Raw genomic sequence first — 24217 nt, 5'->3', positions numbered from 1 at the left:
TACTAACTTCCTATGTACAATTTTCCTCCAAATCAGTCTGTTACTTGTCAAGACTCCAACATTATCAGATCTTATATTTCTATTGTCTAAGGCACTTTGTACCGTATCAATCCACCTATATCTTGGTCTTCCTCTGGGTCATTTTCCTGCCAACCTGGCAGAGAACACTTGTTTTGCTAATCTTTCCTCGCCCATTCTGTTTAAGTGACCATACCACTTGAGATTAGCTCTGCTAACGAATACCTGGATGCTGACAATGTAAAGTTCTTTCCTAATATCCTCATTTTTAATATGATATTGCCATTGATGCCATCTGTTCACACCTCTAATCTTTCTCAGGACTCTCATATCTGCAGTCTCTAGTCTTTGGTCATGTGTTTTACTTCTGACCCAACTCTCAGATCCAGGGTTGCCAGATTGGTCAAATTCCAAAAATTTGGTACTTTTTTGAACTCCAGGGCCATGAAAAAATCAGTTTGGCCATTTGTGCAAATGTCGCCACTAATTTGGCCATTTTTACAAAGATTTTGAATCATATGCATTATTTACTTAGCTTAATATTCTTGTTGCATTGTAAGGCTGTCTGTTGGTACCCCTTTACGTGGCGTTTGGTTGGTGGTGACGCGCTTGATGCAGATTGACTGTTACTGAAAATGTTTGTTCGAACGTCATAATGAGCCTTTGGTAGCTTGCTTATAGTTTGTTACTATGACTCCCTCAATAACACCAAGCATGCTTGAGCTTCATTCTGTAATTGTATTAAACAAGTACACAAAGCTCCCGCTCGCTATTATTGCTATAAACTTGATCCAATTCTGTTGATAAATACCACCAAACACAATGCAGCTTCGTTTTGTACTCGTATAAAACACGTACGCAACAGCCATACTAGCTTGGGTTCATGTCTGTTTTGATCGTCTCTAGTTAGTTACGGCATAGACTTTGTGTTGCAGGTGTTTTTTTCTGTTGCGTGATATCAGACATTTGGTGCTCTTTGGTGATAGTTCCATCTCATAAGCTTTCATACTCGAATATTTTGCATAAACTTTACCTGCATTGTGATAATATGTGCAAGTAATGTGTTCAATTTCGTAAGAATAGTAATTAAGTGATTTTAGTATAATTAATGAATAATTTTTTAATATCATTTATAAACTCAATCTTTATCTTGCTTATATTTTTGTTATTTTCCCTTTACCAGATTGGTGTTTGCTGTGCCAGATTAGTATTTGTACTACAAATTTTGTAGTACTATTATCTATACTTTGTTTTTTGTTTCTTCATTTTCTGAATTGAGATATTTGGTTTTTTCAAGTTTTTTAAGATGCCTAAGTACAAAATTGATAATAGAGGTGGAAGAAAATATAAAAAAGAGTGGGAAGCAAAATATTTGTGGCTGAAACCTTCTGATGATGGACAACATGCAATATAAACTATTGCACGCATTGCAAAACTTTCTTTGATTTTTCGTGAACAGATATGTTCACGAAAAATCAAAGAAACACCAACATAAATCTCCCAGTACATCACAAACAACTCTAGATAAAGTTATCAAATCGTCCATGAATGACCAGGAAAAACAAGCAGAAATAGAACTTAGGCTTGCAATAGCATGTCATTCCTCAATTCTTGCTGTAGATCATATAGGTGAAGTAGTTAAGAAACATTGCCAAAATATTGTTCTTGGTGGCATTAAACTGCACAGAACCAACTGTATTGCAATTATAGAAAATGTAATTGCTGCTTCGTTGAAAGAGCAACTGAAGCATGATTTAGAAGGTAAAAAGTATGTATTACTAGTAGATGAATCTACAGATATTGCAATACAAAAGCATTTGTGCATAGTTCTTAGATTTTTTTGCAATGAAACAAATAAAATTCACTCAGCTTTCTTGGGTCTTATACTTGTTGTAGAGACAACAGCAGATGTTTTATTTAATAAAATTTCAGAAGTGTTAGCTTCATGTAATCAAACTCTTAAGAACTGTATTGGGTTTGCTAGTGATAGTGCTGCTGCTATAGCTGGAAGTAACAATTCCTTTGTGGACTAGGATTAGAAATGAAAATCCGAACTGTATTCAAAAGAAGTGCATTTGCTACTCTCTGGCAATTTGTATACAGCATGCATTTTCAAAGATGCTATCCAATTTTGGATTCATTTTGATAGCAATTCCTTCATTGTTTTCAAATAGCAATATGAGAAGAGACGATTTTAAGGCTCTTTTTAAATTGATGAATTCAGCAGTTGAAGATGACCAGGAATGAGATGCACCCCTTCCATTTATGAAATTGTCCAAGACAAGGTGGTTAATGAAAGTTTTCAATAATATACTGCTAAATTGGGAAGAATTAATTGCCTACTTCACCTGCTGTGAACAATCTGGAGGTCAGGATACAAGGTATAAGGCATGGTTGATAAAAGAGATGTTACAAGATAGGATGAATTATTTTTACTCCCATTGTTAAAGGGTTCGAAAGGCTTAACGTTTCGTTCCAGCAAACCTATGCTGATCCTTACGTTCTTGCCAAAGATTTGCGCACACACAGAGATAGTCTTTATCAAAGGCTGTACAACGAAGATGGAACATACAAAATAGTAGAAAATGTAGACTTTGGAATTAAATTTGATCAAGAAATTAGGATGTACTTGATCAGCTTTAGCACTTCTCCTAATATGGAACAAGAAAATAATAAAATAAAGTCTGTGAAATTTAGGTGCCAAGCCATGCTTCAAGAATCGTTGAATCAAGTGAACAAGCAGCTCCCTGAGAGTCAGCTGATATATTTAAAGATCTGTCACTTTTAAATCCTACTGTTATTCTAAGACAAACAGAAAAGGGAAAATTTTCTGATCTTCCATTTTTCCACCTAATAAACAATGTTGATGTAGTTGACGACCGATACAGAAAAATTAGCCTTGTTGCGTGGAATGAAGAGGAAAACTTCAAACAAGATGGAATCCCTAAGGAAGCTTTAGAATTTTGGCAAGCAGTATCCAAACACAATAATTTTAAAGAACTGTCGAATTATGCCCTAACATGCCTTATCGTGCCAGCAAGTAACGCAATAGTTGAACGAATTTTTTCTTATGTAACATCTATCAAAACTAAACCCAGAAACACGATGCAAATTAAACTGCTGGATTCAATTGTAAGAATTCGTTCATTCTTAAGTGATAACAACATGTGCTGCCAAAACTTTAAATGTACTCCCGAAATGCTACAAATGCACAATAGCAAAATCTTTTATGACTTGACTGCAGAAAAAGAAGAACAAGATATTCCATATCTTGAGGAAGTGCTGTCAAATTAACTGCTGAGTTTCACTGTAAGTATTTTAAGTTTAATTAAAAGTATTTTTGATGATATGTAATCAAATATATAGGCATAACTTATGCACACCTAATTGTTGGTATGTTAATTCACACAATTCAATCATTTTATATCTTTAGCCATATTTTTGGCCTAATAATTTTCCAAAGTAGCCATTTTTGGCCATATTTTCTTTAAATTTTGACCATAAGCTGTTGTGTTCATCTGGCAACCCCGCTCAGATCCATAAGTTAAAACTGGTTTGAACACTGTCTTGTATACAGCTAATTTAGTGTTCTGACTAATTTCTCTCTTATTTCATATGAATTTATTCAATTGACTTACCATATCAGCTTTGTTGATTCTGTTGTCTATTTCCATATTTAATTTACTATCTTCACTAAAAATTGTGCCTAAGTAGCTGAAATGTTTTACTTGTTTGACAGGTTCTCCATTCACAACACAGTTGACATTTTCAATGATTCTGCCTATTTTCATTGTCTTTGTCTTTTTATTGCTGACCTTCATACCATATCTATTACAACAGCTATTCAATTTAGTCAGGGAATCTTGCAAACTTGCAGTGAATTTATTTAGAAGTATAACATCGTCTGCATAACGCAAAGAACTGACATTAACATCTTTAATTCTGATATCATGTTTAATACCACTTTCCTTCATGATGTGATCCATATAGATAATGAATAACAGAGGAGATAATGTACATCCTTGTCTCATACCAGATTTAACATTAAACCATCTTCCTGTAGTACTTCCTTCAATTCTAACTGCTGACTTACAACTCAAATAAAGACTAAGTATTGGTTGATATAATGCCCCATTGACACCATATAACTGTAGCGTATTGAATAGCTTCTCTCTTGGCACCTTGTCATATCCCTTTTCCAGATCAATAAAACTTAAATACAGATCTTTGTTATATTCCCATGCTTTCTCAACTATTTATCGTAAAGTGAAGATCTGATCCTGACAGCCTCTATTTGGCCTGAATCCAGTTTGTTCTTCACCAAACTTTTCTTCCACAATTCTTCTCAACCGTTTCTCACGTATGCTTGCATATATCTTGCCAGGGACACTCATTAGGAAATACCTCTGTAATTTTCACATTCAGTTTTATTTCCCTTTTTATATATGGGTACTATGAGAGCTCTACTCCAATCATCGGGAATTTGTCCCTCTGTCCAGGCTTTCTGAACTATGCAGTGCAGCCACTGTAAGACTTTTATACCACCATACTTCAACATTTCTTTTCGAATATCATCTACTCCTGCTGCCTTTCCACATTTCAAGCCTTTGATGGCTTTTTCTACTTCAGGCATGGATATGTGTTTCTGACTGTATGCCTGTTAAGTTTTTTACCACTGTGCCCTCACTGCTTGTTTCATTTAGCAATTTTTCGAAGTAATTACTCCATACTTCAAGGATATCTTTTTCTCCCATTTTCATGTCACTCTTTATCATCTCTAACTCCTTTTACAGTACTCTTTCCTCCATTTTTAAGCTTCTTCAACAACCTCCAGAATATCTTACCACCTTCTTAATATTTATTTTCTATGTACTTGCCAAAGTCCTCCCATGACTTTTGTTTAGCTAGTTTTACACAGTGTTTCGTTTTCTTACATTTGTTTCTGTATTCTCTAAGAGCAAAAGCTGACTTATTTGCCTGGAACTTTTGATATGCTTCTTTAACTTCTTGTGTCCACCATGGAGTTCTAATTTTTCTATCCTTGCAGACTACCTCACCACATGCTTCTCTGGCTGAATCAATCAGGGTTTTCTTCAAGGCCTTCCACTGAATCTCCACGGTTTGGTTCCTGTTCTCAAACTCTTTCATTTTTTCTTCAATAATCTTTGTATATTTTAGTCTACAGTTCACATCTGAGAGCTGCCCAACTTTTATTCGCTTTAAAACTTTCTTAAATGTTATTCTTTTCAATATGAAATTCAATATTATCCTGCTCAAGACTAAATAGTGATCACTTCCAATTCAAATCCTGTGTACACTCTAGTGTCCTGCACCTTGGAGAAAACATCACTATCAACAATAACACAGTCAATGAGGCAAGGAATAAGTCTTTTCTTATTCCTTGCCTCTTCTCTCCATGTGAATTTGTGCACATTTTTATGTTGGAACATGGTGTTAGTAATAACCAGTCCATGTCCTGAGCAGAAATTCAACAGGTATTTGCCATTATTATTAGCTTTGCTCTTTTCTTCAAATTTTCCCAAAATATTTTTGTATGTCTGACAATCATTTTCTACTCTGCTATTTAGATCCCCAACAAGGACCAACTTTTCCTTTTTCATTGTGTCAGTTGCTTTTTCTAAAGCATCAAAAATTTCCTCCACTCTTTACCTTAGCGGAACCTTCTTTGGGACCATAGGCACAAATAAGTCTCATTGTCCCCATTCTGATATTTGCCCACATCACTGTACTTGATATTGCCTGTCATTCAAGAAGATTACCCTCATATTTAGTGTTCAATACAATAGCTACTCCTTCTTTTCCTTGATTGTCATTTCCTGAATATAACATTTTATATTTATTGCTCAGAAAGATCTCACCAGTTTTTGTCTTTTTTGTTTCAGTCACCCCTATTATGTCAATCTGGTACTTATCTGATTTCTCAGCTAGCTCCATTTCTTTGCCATTCAGGCTTCTTATGCTAATAGTACTGCTCTTGACCTCTGGAGATGTTGAGTTGGGATGTGTTTCAGGATTTGTTCCAGCAGCTGACTTTTTGCTGTTTGCCCTGGTTCCCTGGCACAAACAACAGGGGTCTTGTTTAACTGGGAGATGCCCCAGCCAGCATGAAATTCTGTCATGTTATACCATCATTTTAAATTGCGGTTTAAGAAAATAAAAATATAATTTGGTTGGCTAAATCCCAAATTACCAGCCCATCCCAGTTTGTTCAGTATCCAGGTGGGTACTGTACCTAACAGGGTGCACCACGAGAAAGTGAGAATTGGACATTAGGTCAGAAGCCCTGGTCAGTTCTCCACATTCCTTTAAAGGCTATGTGGAGGTCTCCTCTCAGTTATACAGCTTTGACCCTTAGGCACCCCTATCTCCCATAATGCAAAGCACATCTCCTTGTGGACATGTATAATACTATGCATTAAGGGAAGGGCAACTACTCAGACCGATTTCGACTTTTATTGAGGTCTCATCAGTGGGGCCCTTCCCTTAATGCATAGTATTATACATGTCCACAAGGAGATGTGCTGTGCATTTTGGGAGATACTAAGGCAAGCGATGAGAACTTATACCACAAATTTCCCCAGTCCTGAAAATACTTCACTTTGGATCAAGTATTTGGAAAAGACTTGATCCAAGTGTAAGCAAACTTTGTTTGCTTACACTTGGACAAAGGATTATACCAAATATTTAATTTGGTTTAATTATATATTTGGGATGGAACCCCCAAGAGCTTCCTAAAAATTCTTGACACAATAAAGACTGATAAATGACTCATCTTGTACAAATGCACTCCAGCTACTGTCACACAGACATTTAGTATTTACTGCATGCATCTTCTATAAATATTTAATTAGGTCTACAGTCTGCTGAGCTCTACTAGTTCATCATCATCAAATTCCTGATATATATATCCTCAGGGGGTATACAGGATATGAAATTATTACATGAAAAAGTTAGACTTATATCATTACCAACTTCCTATCTACAATTTTCCTCCAAATCAATCTGTTGTCTGTGAAGACTCCAACATTATCAGATCTTATATTTCTATCTTCTAAGGCCCTTTTTACTGTATCAATCCACCTCATCTTGGTCTTCCTCTGAGTCTTTTTCCTGCCAACCCAGCAGAGAACACTTGTTTGCTAATCTTTCTTTTTCCATTCTGTTTAAGTGACCATACCACTTGAGATTAGCACTGCTAACACATTCTTGGATGTTAACAATGTTAAGTTCTTTCCTAATATCCTTGTTTTTAATATGATATTGCCACTGATGCCATCCGTTCATGACTTTAATCTTTCTCAGGACTCTCACACCTGTGGTCTATAGTCTTTGGTCAAATGTTTTATTTCTAACCCAGCTCTCAGATCCATAAGTTAAAATTAGTTTGAACACTGTCTTGTATACAGCTAATTTAGTGTTTTGACTAATTTCCCTCTTATTCCATATAAATTTATTCAGTTGACTTCCTATCACACCAGCTTTTATTGATTCTTTTGTCTATTTTCATATTTAATTTACTATTTTCACTAAAAATCGTGCCTAAGTAGCTGAAATGTTCTGCTTGTTTGACAGGTTCTCCATTCACAACATTTGACATTTTCAATGATTCTGCCTATTTTCATTGTCTTTGTCTTTTTATTGCTGACCTTCATACCATATCTATTACAACAGTTATTCAATTTCGTCAGGGAATCTTGCAAACTTGTAGCGGATTTATTTAAAAGTATAACATCGTCCGCATAAAGCAAAGAGCTAAGATCTAATTTTGATATCACGTTTAATACCACTTTTCTTCATGTGATCCATATAGATAATGAATAACAGAGGGGATAATGTACATCCTTGTGTGACATGAGATTTAACATCAAACCATCTTCATGTACTTACTTCCTTCAATTCTAACTGCTAACTTACAACTCAAATAAAGACTAAATATTGCTAAATATAATGCTCCATTGGTACCATACAGCTATAGTGTTTTGAATAGCTTTTCTCTTGGCACCTTGTCATATGCCTTTTCCAGATCTACAAAACTTAAATACAGATCTTTGTTATATTCCCATGATTTCTCAACTATTTGTCGTAAAGTGAAAATGACCCTGACAGCCTCTATTTGGCCTGAATTCAGCTTGTTCTTTACCAAGCTTTCCTTCCACAATCATTCTCAACTGTTTCTCAAGTATACTTGCATAAATCTTACCAGGAACATTCAGTAGGGAAATACCTCTGTAACTCTCACATTCAGTTTTATTTCCCTTTTTATATATGGATACTATGACAGGTCTACTCCAATCATCTGGAATTCATCCCTCTGTCCAAGCCTACTGAACTATCAAGGGCAGCCACTGTAAGACTTTCATACCTCCATGCTTGACATTTCTGGTCGAATATCATCTACTCCAGATGCTTTTCCACATTTCAGGCTTTTGATGGCTTTTTTCTATAATCATGTGTGGATATATTGAGTATTTTTTACTACTGTTTTGTCACTGATTGCTTTGTTTAGCAATTTTTCGAAATAATTACTCCATACATCAAGAATATCTTTTTTTTTTTCACCAGCTTTTATGCCACCTTAATCATCTCTAATTCCTTTTACAGCACTCTTTCCTACATTTCTGAGCTTTTTCAACAGTCTTGATATTTATTTTCTATATTCTTACCAAAGTCTTCCTGTGACTTTTGTCTCTGTATTCTCTAAGAGCAGAAACTGACTTATTTGCCAGGAACTTTTGTTATGCTTTCTTCTTTTCCTTCATAGCCTCTTTAACTTCCAATCTATCCTTGCAGACAACCTCACCACATGCCTCTGGCTGAATCAATCAATGTTTTCTTCAGGATTTGCCACTGAATCTCCAAAGTTTGATTCTTGTTATCAAACTTTTTCATTTTTTCTTGAATGATGTTTGTATATTTTAATCTACAATTCACATCTGAGAACTGTTCTACTTTTATTCGCTTTAAAACTTTCTTACATGTTCTCCTTTTCAATATGAAATTCAGTTTTATCAAGAATAAATGTTGATCACTTCCAATTTCAAATTCTCTGTGCACTCTAGTGGCCTGCAGTGAGAAAACATCTCTATCAACAATAACATAGTCAGTGAGACTATTTCTTGCCTCTTCTCTCCGTGTGAATTTGTGCACATTTTTGTGTTGAAACATGGTGTTAGTAATAACCAGTCCGTGACCTGAGCAGAAATCCAACAGATATTTACCCATTTTTATTAGCTTTGCTCTTTTCTCCAAATTTTCCCAAAATATTTTTGTATGTCTGACATTAATTTCCTGTGTTGTTATTTAGATCCCAACATGGACCAACTTTTCATTTTTTATCGTGTCAATTGTTTTCTCTAAAGCTTCAAAGAAAAATTCCTCAACTTCTACTTTACTAGAACCTTCTGTGGGACCATAAGTCTTGTTGTCCAGTTCTCCATTCTGATATTTGCCCACATCACTCTACTTGATATTGCATGCCATTCAAGATTAGCCTCGTATTTTGTGTTCAGTACTATAGCTACACTTTCTTTTCCCCGATTGTCATTGCCTGAATATAACATTTTGTATTTCTTGCTCAGAAAAATATTGCCAGATTTTGTCATTTTTGTTTCAGTCACCCCTATTATGTCGATCTGGTATTTATCCAATTCCTCAGCTAGCTTCATTTCTTTGCCATTCAGGCTTCTTATGTTGATAGTCCCGATCTTGAACTCTGGTGATGTTGAGTTGTGGTGTTTTTCAGGACTTGTTCCAGTAGCTGACTTTTTGCTGTTCACCCTGGTTCCCTGGCAAAAATAGTGGGGGGCCTTGTTTGGCCCTGCGGAACCTCAACCGGCATGAATTCTGTCAGTGAAAGATACCAAGAAATTATATACTTGGTTTAATCCTTTATCCAAGTGTATAGCAAACGGGTTTGTGCCTGAACTGTTTTCAGGACTGGGGCGACTCATATGGGGGCTTTTGGCTTCGCATCGCTTGCCTTAGTGTCCCATGGAGCAAATCGTGTGTCCTTACGGGTGTGTGTAGGGCTATGCATTATGGGAAGGGCCAGTTTTGACCTTTATTGAGATCTCGTCAGTGGGAGCCAGACCCAGAGCTGATACCAAGGTCCCTTCCCATAATGCATATCATTGTGCATGCCTATACAGATGTGTGTTTTGCATTGTGGGATGCTGGGGCAAGTGATGTGAGGTCATGAGCCTCTATATACAATTGGCCCCAGTCCTGAAGGTGGTTCAGGCACAAACTTGTTTACTTGCAAAGGATTAAGCTACGAATAGTGTTTCTTGGTATCTTTAATTTATAGTATAACCAAGTGGAAAAACTTCCAACTACCATCATTTTATATTTTGGTTAGCCAATAAGAATACAGTTTGGTTGCCTAAATCCCAAATTGCCAGCCCATCCTTGTTTGTTCAATATCCAGGTAGGTACCTAACAGTGCACCATGAGAAGGTGAGGATTGGACATTAGGTCAGAAGCCCTGGTTGGTTCTCTGCATTCCTTTAAAGGCTACATGGAGGTCTCCTCTCAGTTATACAGCTTTGACCCTTAAGCACCTCATCTTCTTTATACCCTCTTTTACCGCAAGGTGAAAGAGGGTATAAAGAAGATGAGATATATCATTCATGAGCTTAATTTGCTAACAAAAATATCCCAAATCCCTGTAATAGTTAACTTTTTCTAAAGCCTCTTTCCATTTATATTCATGTAAATGTTATCTTCTTACTGAATTGCAACTTATATTTCTTTATATTAATTTAGTCTGCTTGGTTAGCTTAGTGGCTGTACGCTTCCTAACCATATGCCTGGGGAAGGAGTGTCCTAGGTTTGATTCCTGTCAGTGATGTAAGGAGCTGAAGGATCTTCCTCAGCCATAGCCAAGTTAGCCGGTCTTGGGCGTGGACAGTATGGTTTTTTCCCCAGTTTATTCTGGGGTTTTTCATCCCACTAAGCAGGCAAACCGGCCTTGAGAACTCAACACTACAGGGCATAGGGCTGACCACCTTATCCTGTGAACGGTTTGAGGTCTGATGATTAATAAACCTTCGATACTACAAGGTAAAAGAAGGTATAAAGAAGATGAGATGAGATAAAAGCACAAATATTCTCATACATCAATTAAAATTTTTTTTTTTTCATTTCATAAGATTCAATATTATTGGGAAATATGGTAAAGACTAGTATTTCAGCCACAGATGTGAATTTTGCCTTAAGTTAATTTCTATCATAAAAGGATTTATGTAATATTACTGTCATTTTTTTTTAATATAATTAATCAGAGGTGCACAATCTTAAACAATCCTTGTAAAGCAATAAGACTTCAAAATTTCTTTACTATTCTGATGGAGTTAGTTCCAAAATAAACGGATATCCTATAATTGAAAGTACCTCATCTTCTGAATTAGTTCAGTAAAATAACAATAACTGAGAGAAGACCTTCACATAGCCTTTAAAGGAATGCAGAGAACTGAGAAGGGCTTCTGACCTAATGTCCAATTCTCACTTTCTCGTGGTGCACCCTGTTAGGTATAGTACCCACCTGGATACTGAACAAACTGGGATGGGCTGGTAATTTGGGATTTAGCCAACCAAATTGTATTTTTATTTTCTTAAACCACAATTTAAAATGATGGTACAACATGACAGAATTTCATGCTGGCTGGGGCATCTCCCAGTTAAACAAGATCCCTATTGTTTTTGCCAGGGAACCAGGGCAAACAGCAAAAAGTCAGCTGCTGGAACAAATCCTGAAACACATCCCAACTCAACATCTCCAGAGGTCAAGAGCAGTACTATCAACATAAGAAGCCTGAATGGCAAAGAAATGGAGCTAGCTGAGAAATCAGATAAGTACCAGATTGACATAATAGGGGTGACTGAAACAAAAAAGACAAAAACTGGTGAGATCTTTCTGAGCAATAAATATAAAATGTTATATTCAGGAAATGACAATCAAGGAAAAGAAGGAGTAGCTATAGTATTTAACACTAAATATGAAGCTACTCTTCCTGAATGACAGGTAATATCAAGTAGAGTGATATGGGCAAATATCAGAATGGGTACAATGAGATTTATTTGTGCCTATGGTCCCACAGAAGGTTCTACTAAGGTAGAAGTGGAGGAATTTTTTGAGGCTTTAGAGAAAGCAACTGAAAAACAATGAAAAAGGAAAAGTTGGTCCTTTTTGGAGATCTAAATAGCAGAGTAGAAAATGATTGTCAGACACAAAAATATTTTGGGAAAATTTGGAGAAAAGAGCAAATCTAATAACAATAGCAAATACCTGTTGGATTTCTGCTCAGGACATGGACTGGTTATTACTAACACAATGATCCAACATAAAAATCTGCACAAATTCACACAGAGAAGAGGCAAGGAATAAGAAAAGTCTCATTGATTATGTTATTGTTGATAGTGATGTTTTCTCACTAGTGCAGGACAGGACAGGACACTAGAGTGTACAGAGTATTTGAAATTGGAAGTGATTACCATTTAGTCTTGATCAGGATAAAATTGAATTTCATATTGAAAAGAAGAACATGTAAGAAAGTTTTTAAAGCGAATAAGAGTTTAGCAACTCTCAGATGTGAAACTGTACGCTAAAATACACAAACATTATTCAAGAAAAAATGAAAGCGTTTGAAAACAGGAACCAAACCTTGGAGATTCGGTGGCAAATCCTGAAGAAAGCATTGATTGATTCAGCCAGAGAGGCATATGGTGAAGTTGTCTTCAAGGATAGAAAAATCAGAATTCCATGGTGGACACAGGAAGTTAAAGATGCAGTGAAAGAAAAGAAGAAAGCACCTGGCACCTTGTCATATGCCTTTTCAGGCATATGACAAGGTGCCTGGAGAAAAGTTATTCAAAACACTATAGTTATATAGTGTCAATAAAGCATTATATCAAGAAATAATTAGTCTTTATTTGAGTTGTAAGTTAGCAGTTAGAACTGAAGGAGGTACAAGAAGATGGTTTGTTGGTAATTCTGATGTTAGACAAGGATGTGTATTATACCCTCTGTTATTCATTATCTATATGAATCACATTATAAAGGAAAGCAGTATTAAACCTGTTATCAAAATTTTAAATGTTGATCTCAGCTCTTTACTTTATGCAGATGATGTTATACTTTTAAATAAATCAAGTACAAGTCTGCAAGATTCCCTGATGAAATTGAATAACTGTTGTAATAAATTTTGCATGAAATTCAACAATATCAAGCCAAAGACAATGGAAATAGCCAGATACATTGAAAATATCAATTGCATCATGAATGGAAAAACCTATTGAACATGTAAAACATTTTAGCTACTTAGGCACAAATTTTAGTGAAGATGGTAAATTAAATATGGAAATAGAAAACTGAAAAATTTATATGGAATAAGAGAGAAATTAGTCAAAACACTAAATTAGCTGTATACAAAATAGTGTTCAAGCGAATTTTAACCTATGGATCTGAGATCTGGGTTAGAAATAAAACTTGAATGTTTTATTTAAGTTTTATAAAAACTTAGCCAAAGACTAGCGACCACAGATATGAGACTCCTGAGAAAGATTAGAGGGGTTGAACAGATGTCATCAATGGCAATATCATATTAAAAATGAGGATATTAGGAAAGAACTCGACATTGTTATCATCAAGGAATGTGTTAGCAGAGCTAATCTCAGGTGGTATGGTCACTTAAATATCAGAATGGGAGAGCAAAGATTAGCAAAACAAGTGTTCTCTGTTTTGCTAATCTTTATAAAGGTCTTCCTCTAGATCTTTTTAAGATCTAGAGGAAGACCAAGATATAGGTGGATTGATACAGTGCTGGAGTCTTGACAGATAGCAGATTGATTTGGAGGAAAATTGTTGATAGGAAGTTAGTAATGATGTAAGTTTTTCATGTAGTACTATCATAATATCCTGTTCATGTCAGGAATTTGATGATGATTATGATATGATTATCACATCTGGATGTGTATCTTAAAATCACAAAAAAATAATGAAAGGTTACAAAAATAAATAAGCATTCTTAAATTTTGTGCCTTTACTCCCTAACCCCCTTATCACAGTTTTTGTAAAAATTAATATCCTATCTGCACAGCCTATAGAATCTAAATAAGAAATTAGTAAACTCACCAATCAGTAAAATATAAAATACTCACAGAAATAAATAATATAGGAATACAGAGAGAAACTATATTTTCTAAAGTATTTCTTGTTTTGCTTTGTTTTTCATATATGTGTATTATGACAGTATTATTATATATTATTATATAGGACATTATCAAACACTTTAACATGATCAGGCCATCAAAAAATGTTCATACCGTATGATCCGTCGCACGGGTTACCAAGGGATGCGTTTGGGTTTTAGGCAGAGGGACCTGTTCGAAAAATATGTTACTTCTTCCTTAGACACCACTCCTCAGCACTCTGCTAGAGGAAACTTCATCAATGGGCCCACTACCCGTTTGGGGAGGTGTTTAGGGGCAGCGCAAAGAAATGGTTCTGCAAAAGGACGGAAATGGCAACGACAACGGCACCAGACTATGGCTTTAGGCAACTGGAACATCTTCTCTCTGACAGGGAAGGAGTTGGAACTGGTTGAAGAAGCCGAGCGCTACTGGAGAGGCTCTGGAACTGTCGACCTGGATAAGGGGTGGAAGCTCTACTACTCTGGTGTGAGCCTGACAATGTCTGCTCAGGCAGGTGTTCGGATACTCACAAGCCCCCAGCTGTCAGACTGTGTTGCTGAGTGGATCCCATTGAGAGGAACGGGTATGTGTGTTAAGGCGTCAGATGAAAAACCATGATTTGGCTGTGGTGCAAAGCCTATGCACCTAATCTGGAGTCAGAATACTCTGCCTTCCTAGAGGAAGTGGATGCTGCTTTTGACAGGGTGGCAGACATGGAATCAGTCTGCTAATGGGTAACTTCAATGCACATGTTGGAACAGATGACCAGACATGGAGGGGTGTGGTTGGGAGGAACGGTGTTCCTGACCTTAACGAGAATGGGTTGAAATTATTGGACTTCTGCTGTACTAACAGCTTGTCCATAATGAATACCTTCTTCCAGCACCGAGAAGTCCATAAGTATACCTGGTACAGGGATACTCTAGAACAAAGGTCTCTGATTGACTTCTTTATAGTCTCAGCAGACCTATTTTCCTCAGTGTTGGACGTTCATGTGAGAAGAGGGGCAGAACTGTTAACTGACCACCACCTTGTTGTGTGCACTCTACGGCTTCAGAAACCAGATGCTACCATCAACGCTGGTAGGCCTAAGCAGCTATACTACGTGAAGTGGGAGACATTGGAAATTTGAGGCTGTGAGGAAGAATTTTGCAGATGACATTTCCTCCAGGTTCAAAGAGATTCCCAAGCATACTGCAGATGTTGAGGAGGAATGGAAGCTGTTCAGAACAGCTGTCACTGCCTCTGCACTCTCATGGTGTGCCAGAAAGCGGCTCGGTGTGGCAACGGGCAGTGAGAAAAGGACACCTTGGTGGAACCAAGAAGTCCGAAAAACTGTCCTGGCAAAAAAGGAGTCCTACCTAACATGGCTTAGAGTCAGGTCACCTGAGATGCCTTTGCAGTATTCTGAGGGCTAAGGCAGTAAAGACAGCAAAGCTGTCTTTACTGCCTTAGTGAGAATCCTTTGGAGAAAGATTAGACCCATCCTATGCAAATTCAAACAAAGTATTCTGGAAGACCATCCGCCGCCTTCGAGGGAGGAAATCCTGCACAGCAAGGGCAATTAAGGCCTCTGATGATGCACTTTTAATAACCGAGAAGGATATCCTTCACAGATGGAGGGAATACTTTGAGAGCCTTCTTAATCTGGGTGGCCCAGCAGTTGTGGACATCCAAGAGGTGCAGATCGGGGCAATGACTAGTCTCACAGCAGATGAGGTCCATTTAGCAATAAAATCGCTAAAATCGGGCAAGGCTGCTGGTGATGATGAAATTCAGCCAGAAATGCTAAAAGCCTTAAATCGAGACGGTGTTCTCTGGCTGACTCGAGTGTGTCAGGCTGCTTGGATATCTGGGCGAGCACCAAAGCAATGGCAGACAGGCAGAATAATACCAGTCTTTAAGAAGGGAGACTAGAAGGATTGCAGTAACTATCGTGGCATCTCTCTGCTCAGCCTGCCTGGGAAAGTGTATGCTAAGTGCTTGGAAAGATGGTGCAGGAGCATAGTTGAGTCAAAGTTCCAGGAAGAACAATGTGGCTTTCGTCCTGGTAGAAGCACAACTGACCAAATCTTCACTTTAAGGCAAGTCTTTGAGAAATCTTGGGAATATGCCAAGAATGTCTACACATGTTTTGTGGACTTGGAGAAGGCATATGACCGGGTTCCTCAGGATAAGCTTTGGCAAGTAGTACAGGAGTATGGAGTGGATGGTCAAATATTAGCTGCCATCAAGTCCCTGTATGAATGTCCAGAGTTTTGTGTCAGGGTAAACAGCACAAAGTCTGAACCTTTCACAATCTCCATTGGCCTCCGCCAAGGGTATGGACTGGATTGATAGGCACAGCTGAGGCAGTGAGTGTGTCAGAATTGGAAAATGTAGCATTGGACGTCTGCTTTTTGCAGATGACCTAGTTCTGCTTAGCTCTTCCACAGATGACCTCCAATAGACCCTGGATAGGTTTGTAGCTGTTTGTGCAGAAGCTGTAATGAAGATCAGTGTGGCCAAAACTGAAACATTTGTGGTCTCAAGACAACCATCCCAGTGCACTCTAAATGTAAGTGGAGTCCCAATGAGACAGGTGGAGAAGTTTAAATACCTTTGGTCCATATTCACGAATGATGGAAAATGGGATGTAGAGCCAGATACTTGAATTGGCTTAGCAAGCTCAATATTGCGGGAACTTTGCCGTTCGGTAGTATTGAAGCTGGAGTTAAGCCAAAAGGCAAAACTGGCTGTCTTCAATACAGTCTATGTCCCCATCCTCGCCTATGGTCATGAGCTTTGGGTAATGACCGAAAGAATGCAACACGAATCCAAGCGGCTGAAATGAGGTTCCTTTGAAGGGTTGCGGTGCTGACAAAACTCGACAGAGTCAGAAGCTCTGCAATTCGGGAAACCCTCAATACTCAACCGCTGCTTCTCCATGTTGAGAGATCACAGTTACGCTGGTACTGGCACCTGGTCAGAATGCCACAAGAGAGGCTTCCTCAGCAGGCCCTCTTTGCCGAGCCAGGGGGGGAGGCCACGTGGAAGGCCAAGGACTCGCTGGATAGATTATATCCAAAACCTTGGGTGGATACGTTTGGGAATCCCACCAGAACACCTGAACTTGATGGCATAGGATCGTGACCATTGGAAGTTCCTCTTGTAGCTGTTGCCTCCACAACCCAGTTAGGAAGAGTGGGCCTTGAAGATGTATGTATGTATGACAGTATTATTTCAATTTTCAAGCAAAGAATTTTTCCCACAATGAATTTTCCATGAAGAATTGTGTGGACATGCTCTCCATTAACAGACTGTGAAGCACGGATGTTTTTGAACATCTTTAGTTGGAAGTTGATTTTTACTGCTTAGTAATGATACTATCACTGATGTTAGAGATCTGAAGCAACTTATGAAAGTACAATGTTTGGTCTCTTCTGGAGTGTGGGTTTAGTAACCTTGGTAGTTGGGATTGACTTAAAAAATATTTTAAAATATGAATCTGCATCCTTTGTGACAAACAAGCAGTGGCTCTTACTAACTGAACAGTTGGTAATGCACGCTCTGATATTACATGGGCACCCATTATCATATTGCACTTATCATTATTTAGGTCATATTGCTTTTGGCCATTATCATGTTGAATTGCACTGCACACTACTCTCTGATAATTGCCTGTTCTGTTTCATATAGTTTGGAATGGATATGCATTGTCTACAATGAAACATACACTCATTGTATGTATATTGCATTATGATGTGGATAAGTTAAATTAACTTGAAAAGTCAGTATCAGAGCTAGTTTTTAATTTACTAAATAAGTACTCAGAATATTTTGTATTTGATTATGTTAATTGTATTTTGAAGTATCTTACCTTTAATAATGACTTTTTTTTTCTCCTCTTGAATAGGTGTTCTGCTCTCTATCCAAATTACAAGGGCGAATTTTGTGAAAACAAAATTGACAAATTTCAAGTAAGCTGAAGGTTTTTATATCTTTGTAGATTTGTCATAAAAGAAATGATGACTTTATTTTGAACTGAATTTTTTTCCCCATGGAATTAGTCTAGTCCTCACTTACATCTACACTCTAGGGTTTTTTCACACTTATTAATTAATTATCTATTATTAATGTTATTTCTTTATGTATAGTAACAACTAAGCATAAAGAGATAATGATTTATGGACAATATGATTGTAAAGGTAGACAAGACATGGATTTGTTTTCTTTTTATTTTTAAAGTGATTTGACTCATCTTGCTTTACTAGCTTGATACTTCAAAAAGTGCATTACAGGCAGACTCTGTCTTACAGAAGTTTGGACTTATGCAGATTATCCTGAAATGGCTAGAAAAATGGTATATTATAAAAATTTTACTTAACTAGCCTATGTTATTTGGACACCACCTAAAGATGTTCTTCTGCAAGGTAGACACTGTATAGTGGATGATATGCTTTACTCTATTTCACTTTCAACGCAGACATAATGCACTAAAATTGATCTAGTGATGAAAATGAATATTATAAAGAAATATGAAGATGAACAAAGCTAAACGGCCGTAGGATGTGATGTTGATTTCATATCTTCAATGTAGGATCTTGCATGTATAAAGGAACATGTGAAAGGATCTACCTCTTTAAAACCAACAATAATAACAAAAAACATTGTTCTGGTGCTATTTATCATATGGTAAAATCATTTATTTAAGAAACAGATGACATTCACATTCCATGAAATTTTGGCAAGAATGACACGATTTGTGAACATGTATCCTTGTCTTGTGGTTATTAAAAATCCAAAGGGAAATCAGAGCCAGATTTGAGGTTGTTGTGGCTCATAAGCTATAACTTTTAAGAGGCCCTCTACCTAGTAAATTTTAGGTAATCTATTCTGAAGTAAAGGCCCTTGGAATGTGAGGCCCTAAGCTTTAGCTTGCATAGCTTATGTGTAAATCCAGCCCTGAGGGAAATAGATGATGCATTAGTGTATTATCGAGATATTTATGAGAAGAAACCAACCCCCATTCAATCAGCTTTTGATAATTTCATAAGGAAGGTTGAAAGTCTAAATTAAACATTTTTAAAAAAAAAGTTTCTATTTTCTCGTACTTTATAGTGTATTAAATTACTTTGCATTAATAATTACATATTGTAACCTCACTTTGCATGTGATTTCTGTGAATGCAAATGCAACTAACATAACCTCTAAAACATGCTAATATACTATCTGCATACACTTACTGTAGACATATAAGCAATAAGCTGTGATGAACAGGTGAGGAGGTTAAATCCCACTTGATTAAAATTTGAGTTATGTAAAGATTGCAGAATGTAACTCTTATGTAAGTTGTGGGATTTGCAAAAATAAACCAAAGTTCTAGTAAACAAAAATATCTTAGATGTGGTCTACCAAAATGGTCAGTGATAGTATTATATTTGATACCAGATCACAGAAACATTTTAATCATAGGACATAGTCATCATCATTCAGAAACAGAGGATTTGCCAACACTTGAGAAATCAGTTAATGAAGAACTAACTTGACTGCTATTTTCATGTATAGTTTCAGACTTAACCCAGCTAAAAAATAAGTTAATTTTCTATGAAATAAAAATCAATAAATATATAAATTGCATCAAATGTAGAAGTAACACTAGAGTACAATATACCTTGCATATGTGGAGAGAGAGGAAAAAACGAGTTGAAAATGGAAACATTATCATCATCAAACTGGTTGACATTGCAAGTATGCTACAACTCAATGAAAACATATTATCATTATCAAATTCCTGACATGTACCCTCAAGAAGTGTACAGGATATGATAGTACTACATGAAAAACTTACATCATTACTAACTTCCTATCTACAATTTTCCTTCAAATCAGTCTGTTACCTGTCAAGACTCCAACATTATCAGATCATATATTTCTGTCTTCTAAGGCACTCCACTGTATCAATCCACCTATATATTTGTCTTCATCTGGGTCTTTTTCCTGCCAACCTGACAGAGAACACTTGTTTTGCTAATCTTTCCTCTCCCATTCTGTTTAAGTGACCATATTTACCTGAGTTAAATCTCCTGAGATTAGCTCTGCTAACACATTCCTGGATGCTAACAATATTAAGTTCTTTCCTAATAGCCTTGTTTTTAATGATATTGCCATTGATGCCATCTATTCACACCTTTCTCAGAACTCTGATATATCTGCTGTCTCTCGTCTTTGGTCATGTGTTTTATTGCTAACCCAGCTCTCAGATTCATAAGTTAAAATTGGTTTGAACACTGTCTTGTATACAGCTAATTTAATGTTTTGACTACTTTCTCTCTTATTCCATATAAATTTATTCAGTTGACTTCCTACCATACCAGCTTTGTTGATTCTGTTCTCTATTTCCATATTTAATTTACCATCTTCACTAAAAATTGTGGCTAGTAGCTGAAATGTTTTACTTGTTCTATAGGTTCTCCATTCACAATGCAGTTGATATTTTCAGTGCTTGTGGCTATTTCCATTGTCTTTGGCTTGTTATTGCTGACCTTCATACCAAATCTATTACAACAGTTATTCAATTTAGTCAGGGAATCTTGAAAACTTGTACTGGATTTATTTAGAAGTATAACATCATCTGCATAAAGTAAGGAGCTGAGATTAACATCTCCAATTTCGATATCATTTTTAATACCATTTTAATTCATAATGTGATCCATATAGATATTGAATAACAGAGGGGATAATGTACATCCTTGTCTGGCACCAGATTTAACATTAAACCATCTTCCTGTACTTTCTTCAATTCTAACTGCTGACTTACAACTCAAATAGATACTAAATATTGCTTGATTAATGCTCCATTGTCACTCATATAACTGTAGTGTTTTGAATAGCTTTTCTCTCCACACCATGTCATGTGCTTTTCCCAGATCTACAAAACCTAAATGTAAATCTTTGTTATATTCCCATGATTTTTCAAAGTGAAAATCTGATCCTGACAGCCTCTATTTGGCCTGAATCCAGCTGGTTCTTCATCAAGCTTCCCTTCCATAATCCTTCTCGACTGTTTCTCAAGTATACTTGCATAAATCTTACTAGGAACACTCAGTAGGGAAATATCTCTGTAATTCTTACATTCAGTTTTATTTCCCTTCATATATATGGGTACTATGTGAGAGCTCTACTCATTTCATCTGGAATTCGTCCCTCTGTTCAGGCCTTCTGAACTATGCAGTGCAGCCACTGTAAGACTTTTATACCTCCATACTTGAGCATTTCTAGTCGAACATCATCTATTCCAGCTGCCTTTCCACATTTCAGTCTTTTTCTGGCTTTTTTTACTTCATGTATGGATATGATTTCCTGATTGCATGCCTGTTGAGTGTCACTGCTCATTTCATTTAGCAATTTTTTGAAGTAATTACTCCATATATCAAGGATATCTTTTTCTCCAGTTTTCATGTCACCTTTATCATCTCTAATTCCTTTTACAGTACTTTGTCCTCCATTTCTGAACTTTTTCAACAGCCTCCAGAATATCTTGCCACCTTCCTGATATTTATTTTCTATGTTCTTACCAAAGTCTTACAATGACTTTTGTTTAGCTAGTTTCACACAGTGTTTAGCTTTTGTTCATTTGTCTCTGTATTCTCTAAGAGCACAAACTGGCTTATTCTTAGGAAATTTTGATATGCTTTCTTCTTTTCTTTCACTATGGACACAGGAAGTTAATAATCATTCATTCAATGATTTCATCTGGATTTGCCACTGAATCTCCAAGGTTTGGTTCCTGTTCTCAAACTCTTTCATTTTTTCTTCAATAATCTTTGTGTATTTTAGTGTACAGTTCACATCTGAGAGCTGGCCAACTTTTATTTGCTTGAAAACTTTCTTACATGTTCTTCTTTTCAATATGAAATTCAGTTTTATCTTGCTCAAGACCATATGGTGATCACTTTCAATTTCAAATCCTGTGTATGCTCTAGTGTCCTGCACCAGTGAGAAAACATCGCTATCAATAATAACATAGCCAGTGAGACTTTTCCTTTCCTTACCTGTTCTCTCCATGTGAATTTTTGCACATTTTTATGTAACCAGTGTCCTGAGCAGAAATCCAACAGGTATTGTTGCCATTGTTATTAGCTTTATGCTTTTCTCCAAATTTTCCAAAAATATTTTTGTATGTCTGACAATCATTTCCTATTCTGCTATTTAGATCTCCAACAAAGACCAACTTTTCCTTTTTCATTGTGTCATTTGCTTTCTCTAAAACCACAAAAAATTTCCTCTGCTCTAGTGGAACCTTCTTTGGGACCATAGGCACAAATAAGTCTCATTGTCCCCATTCTGATATTTGCCCACATCACTGTACTTGATATTGCCTGTCATTCAAGAAGATTAGCCTCATATTTAGTGTTCAATACTATAGGTACTTCTTCTTTTCATTAATTATTATTGCCTGAATATAACATTTTTTATGTATTGCTCAGAAAGATCTCATCAGATTTTGCCTTTTTTTGTTTTAGTCACACCTGTCATGTCGATCTGGTATCCAATTCCTCAGCTGGCTCCATTTCTTCCATTCAGGCTTCTTATATTGAAAACAATGGGAAACCTTGTTTACCCGGGCGGCGCTCTACCTGGCATGATATCCTGTCGTGTTGTACCATCATTTTAAATTGTGGTTTAAGCCAATAAGAATACAGTTTTGTTGGCTGCATCCCAAATTGCCAGCCCACCTTTGTTCTTTCAGTATCCATGTAGATACCTAACAGGGGTTCACCATGAGAAGGTGAGGATTGGACATTAAGTCAGAAACCCTAGTTGGTTCTCCACATTTCTTTAAAGGCTATGTGGAGGTCTCCTCTCAGTTATACAGCTTTGACCCTCAAGCACCCCTGAAAACATTTCTTTTATTCCTTTTATACCTAGAATGTTGATCTCCAGTTTCACTGAATTTGAATAAAAAAATTAGAATTATCACTGGCCAGAATGGGAAGGGACAACAAATGTTGTTGCACTCCACTTGCTGTTATAACAAGAAATGTGGAGGAGCAGTTCTAGGAATATGTTGCTTCTCACTGCCAAAGTAAAAAAAAAAAAAAAAAGAGTTTTTTAAATTTTGCTGTTTTGTGCTAAGGTTCAAGCTAGAAATTCCTGTGGAAGGTCTTCGCTCACACACAGAAAATTAGTGAATTTTTGTGAGTCATAAACACTATAGGAATTTGTTCTAGTGGATGGTTTGCTTTAGTGAATTTCCTTTAGTCATCATCATCATCATGTATCGTCTCCATATAGGAGGTTGACTACATGATGTGACTCATGGTTAACTATGGGTGTGAGGAGAATGTGGTGAGGACCCTATCTCTTCCACATTGTTGTAAGTATTCATCTGTGTCTGTTCACAGGACTAGTTTGCCTGTTCTGAGGGAAGAAAAACCCGAGTTTCCAGGTGAAAAAAAAAACAAAACCTCCGCCTCCATATGAGACCAGACAACTCACCTTTAGTTGAAAGAGACCAGATAAAGGTTCCTCGCATCATGGATGGGAATAGAACCCAGGTATTTCTGGCCAAAGGGATTTGTCTGTACCGACTGAGCACTACAGAGGCTCTTCGTTTAGAATAGCATTCTGTTTATGAAACTGATATGCACTTTTGGTAGTTGTTTGCTATAATCTATTGTGTTTTTAAGAATTTACTGTATCAGTTTCAGCATACAATTCAATTTATATGCTAAATGGGGTTATAAGAAAAAAAAAGTATTGTGGAAGTATTTTGTTTTGCAGCACTTAAGGATTTTTGCACTAAATAAAGTGAAAAACCAAATTAGCTAGATTATCTCCAAGATACTTCTTTTCAAAGTGGATTTCTCGTGCTCATCTCATGAAGAGAGCTAGCTCAAAACATGAGCCAGGTTGTAGGAGGGTTTCATATATGAAACCATATAGATATTTTGTCAGGCTGCAAAACTGACTTTTGCATTTTTTATGCAAAATACAAGGAACATTC

The 24217-nt window shown here is 36.6% G+C and overlaps 1 protein-coding gene across 5 annotated transcripts in view; it reads left to right on the top strand.

The window, feature by feature from the left end:
• The window catches only part of LOC150101564 (ciliated left-right organizer metallopeptidase-like), a 332876-nt gene that overhangs the window by 25922 nt on the left and 282737 nt on the right, over window positions 1–24217 (top strand). For all 5 annotated transcript variants that reach the window (XM_090400565.1, XM_090400567.1, XM_090400566.1 and 2 more), the window contains exon 4: window positions 18125–18188. In XM_090400565.1, coding sequence (XP_090256691.1) covers window positions 18125–18188 — 64 coding nt within the window. The remainder of the gene's footprint in view (window positions 1–18124; window positions 18189–24217) is intronic.

Source organism: Typopeltis vanoorti, chromosome 11 (genome assembly GCF_054136105.1).
Source record: "Typopeltis vanoorti isolate ZY-2024b chromosome 11, IOZ_Tvanoo_1.0, whole genome shotgun sequence".
Classification (NCBI taxonomy): Eukaryota; Metazoa; Arthropoda; class Arachnida; order Uropygi; family Thelyphonidae; genus Typopeltis; species Typopeltis vanoorti.
The sequence above is the reverse complement of the archived record's forward strand: the minus strand, read 5'-3'. Positions and strand labels throughout refer to the sequence as shown.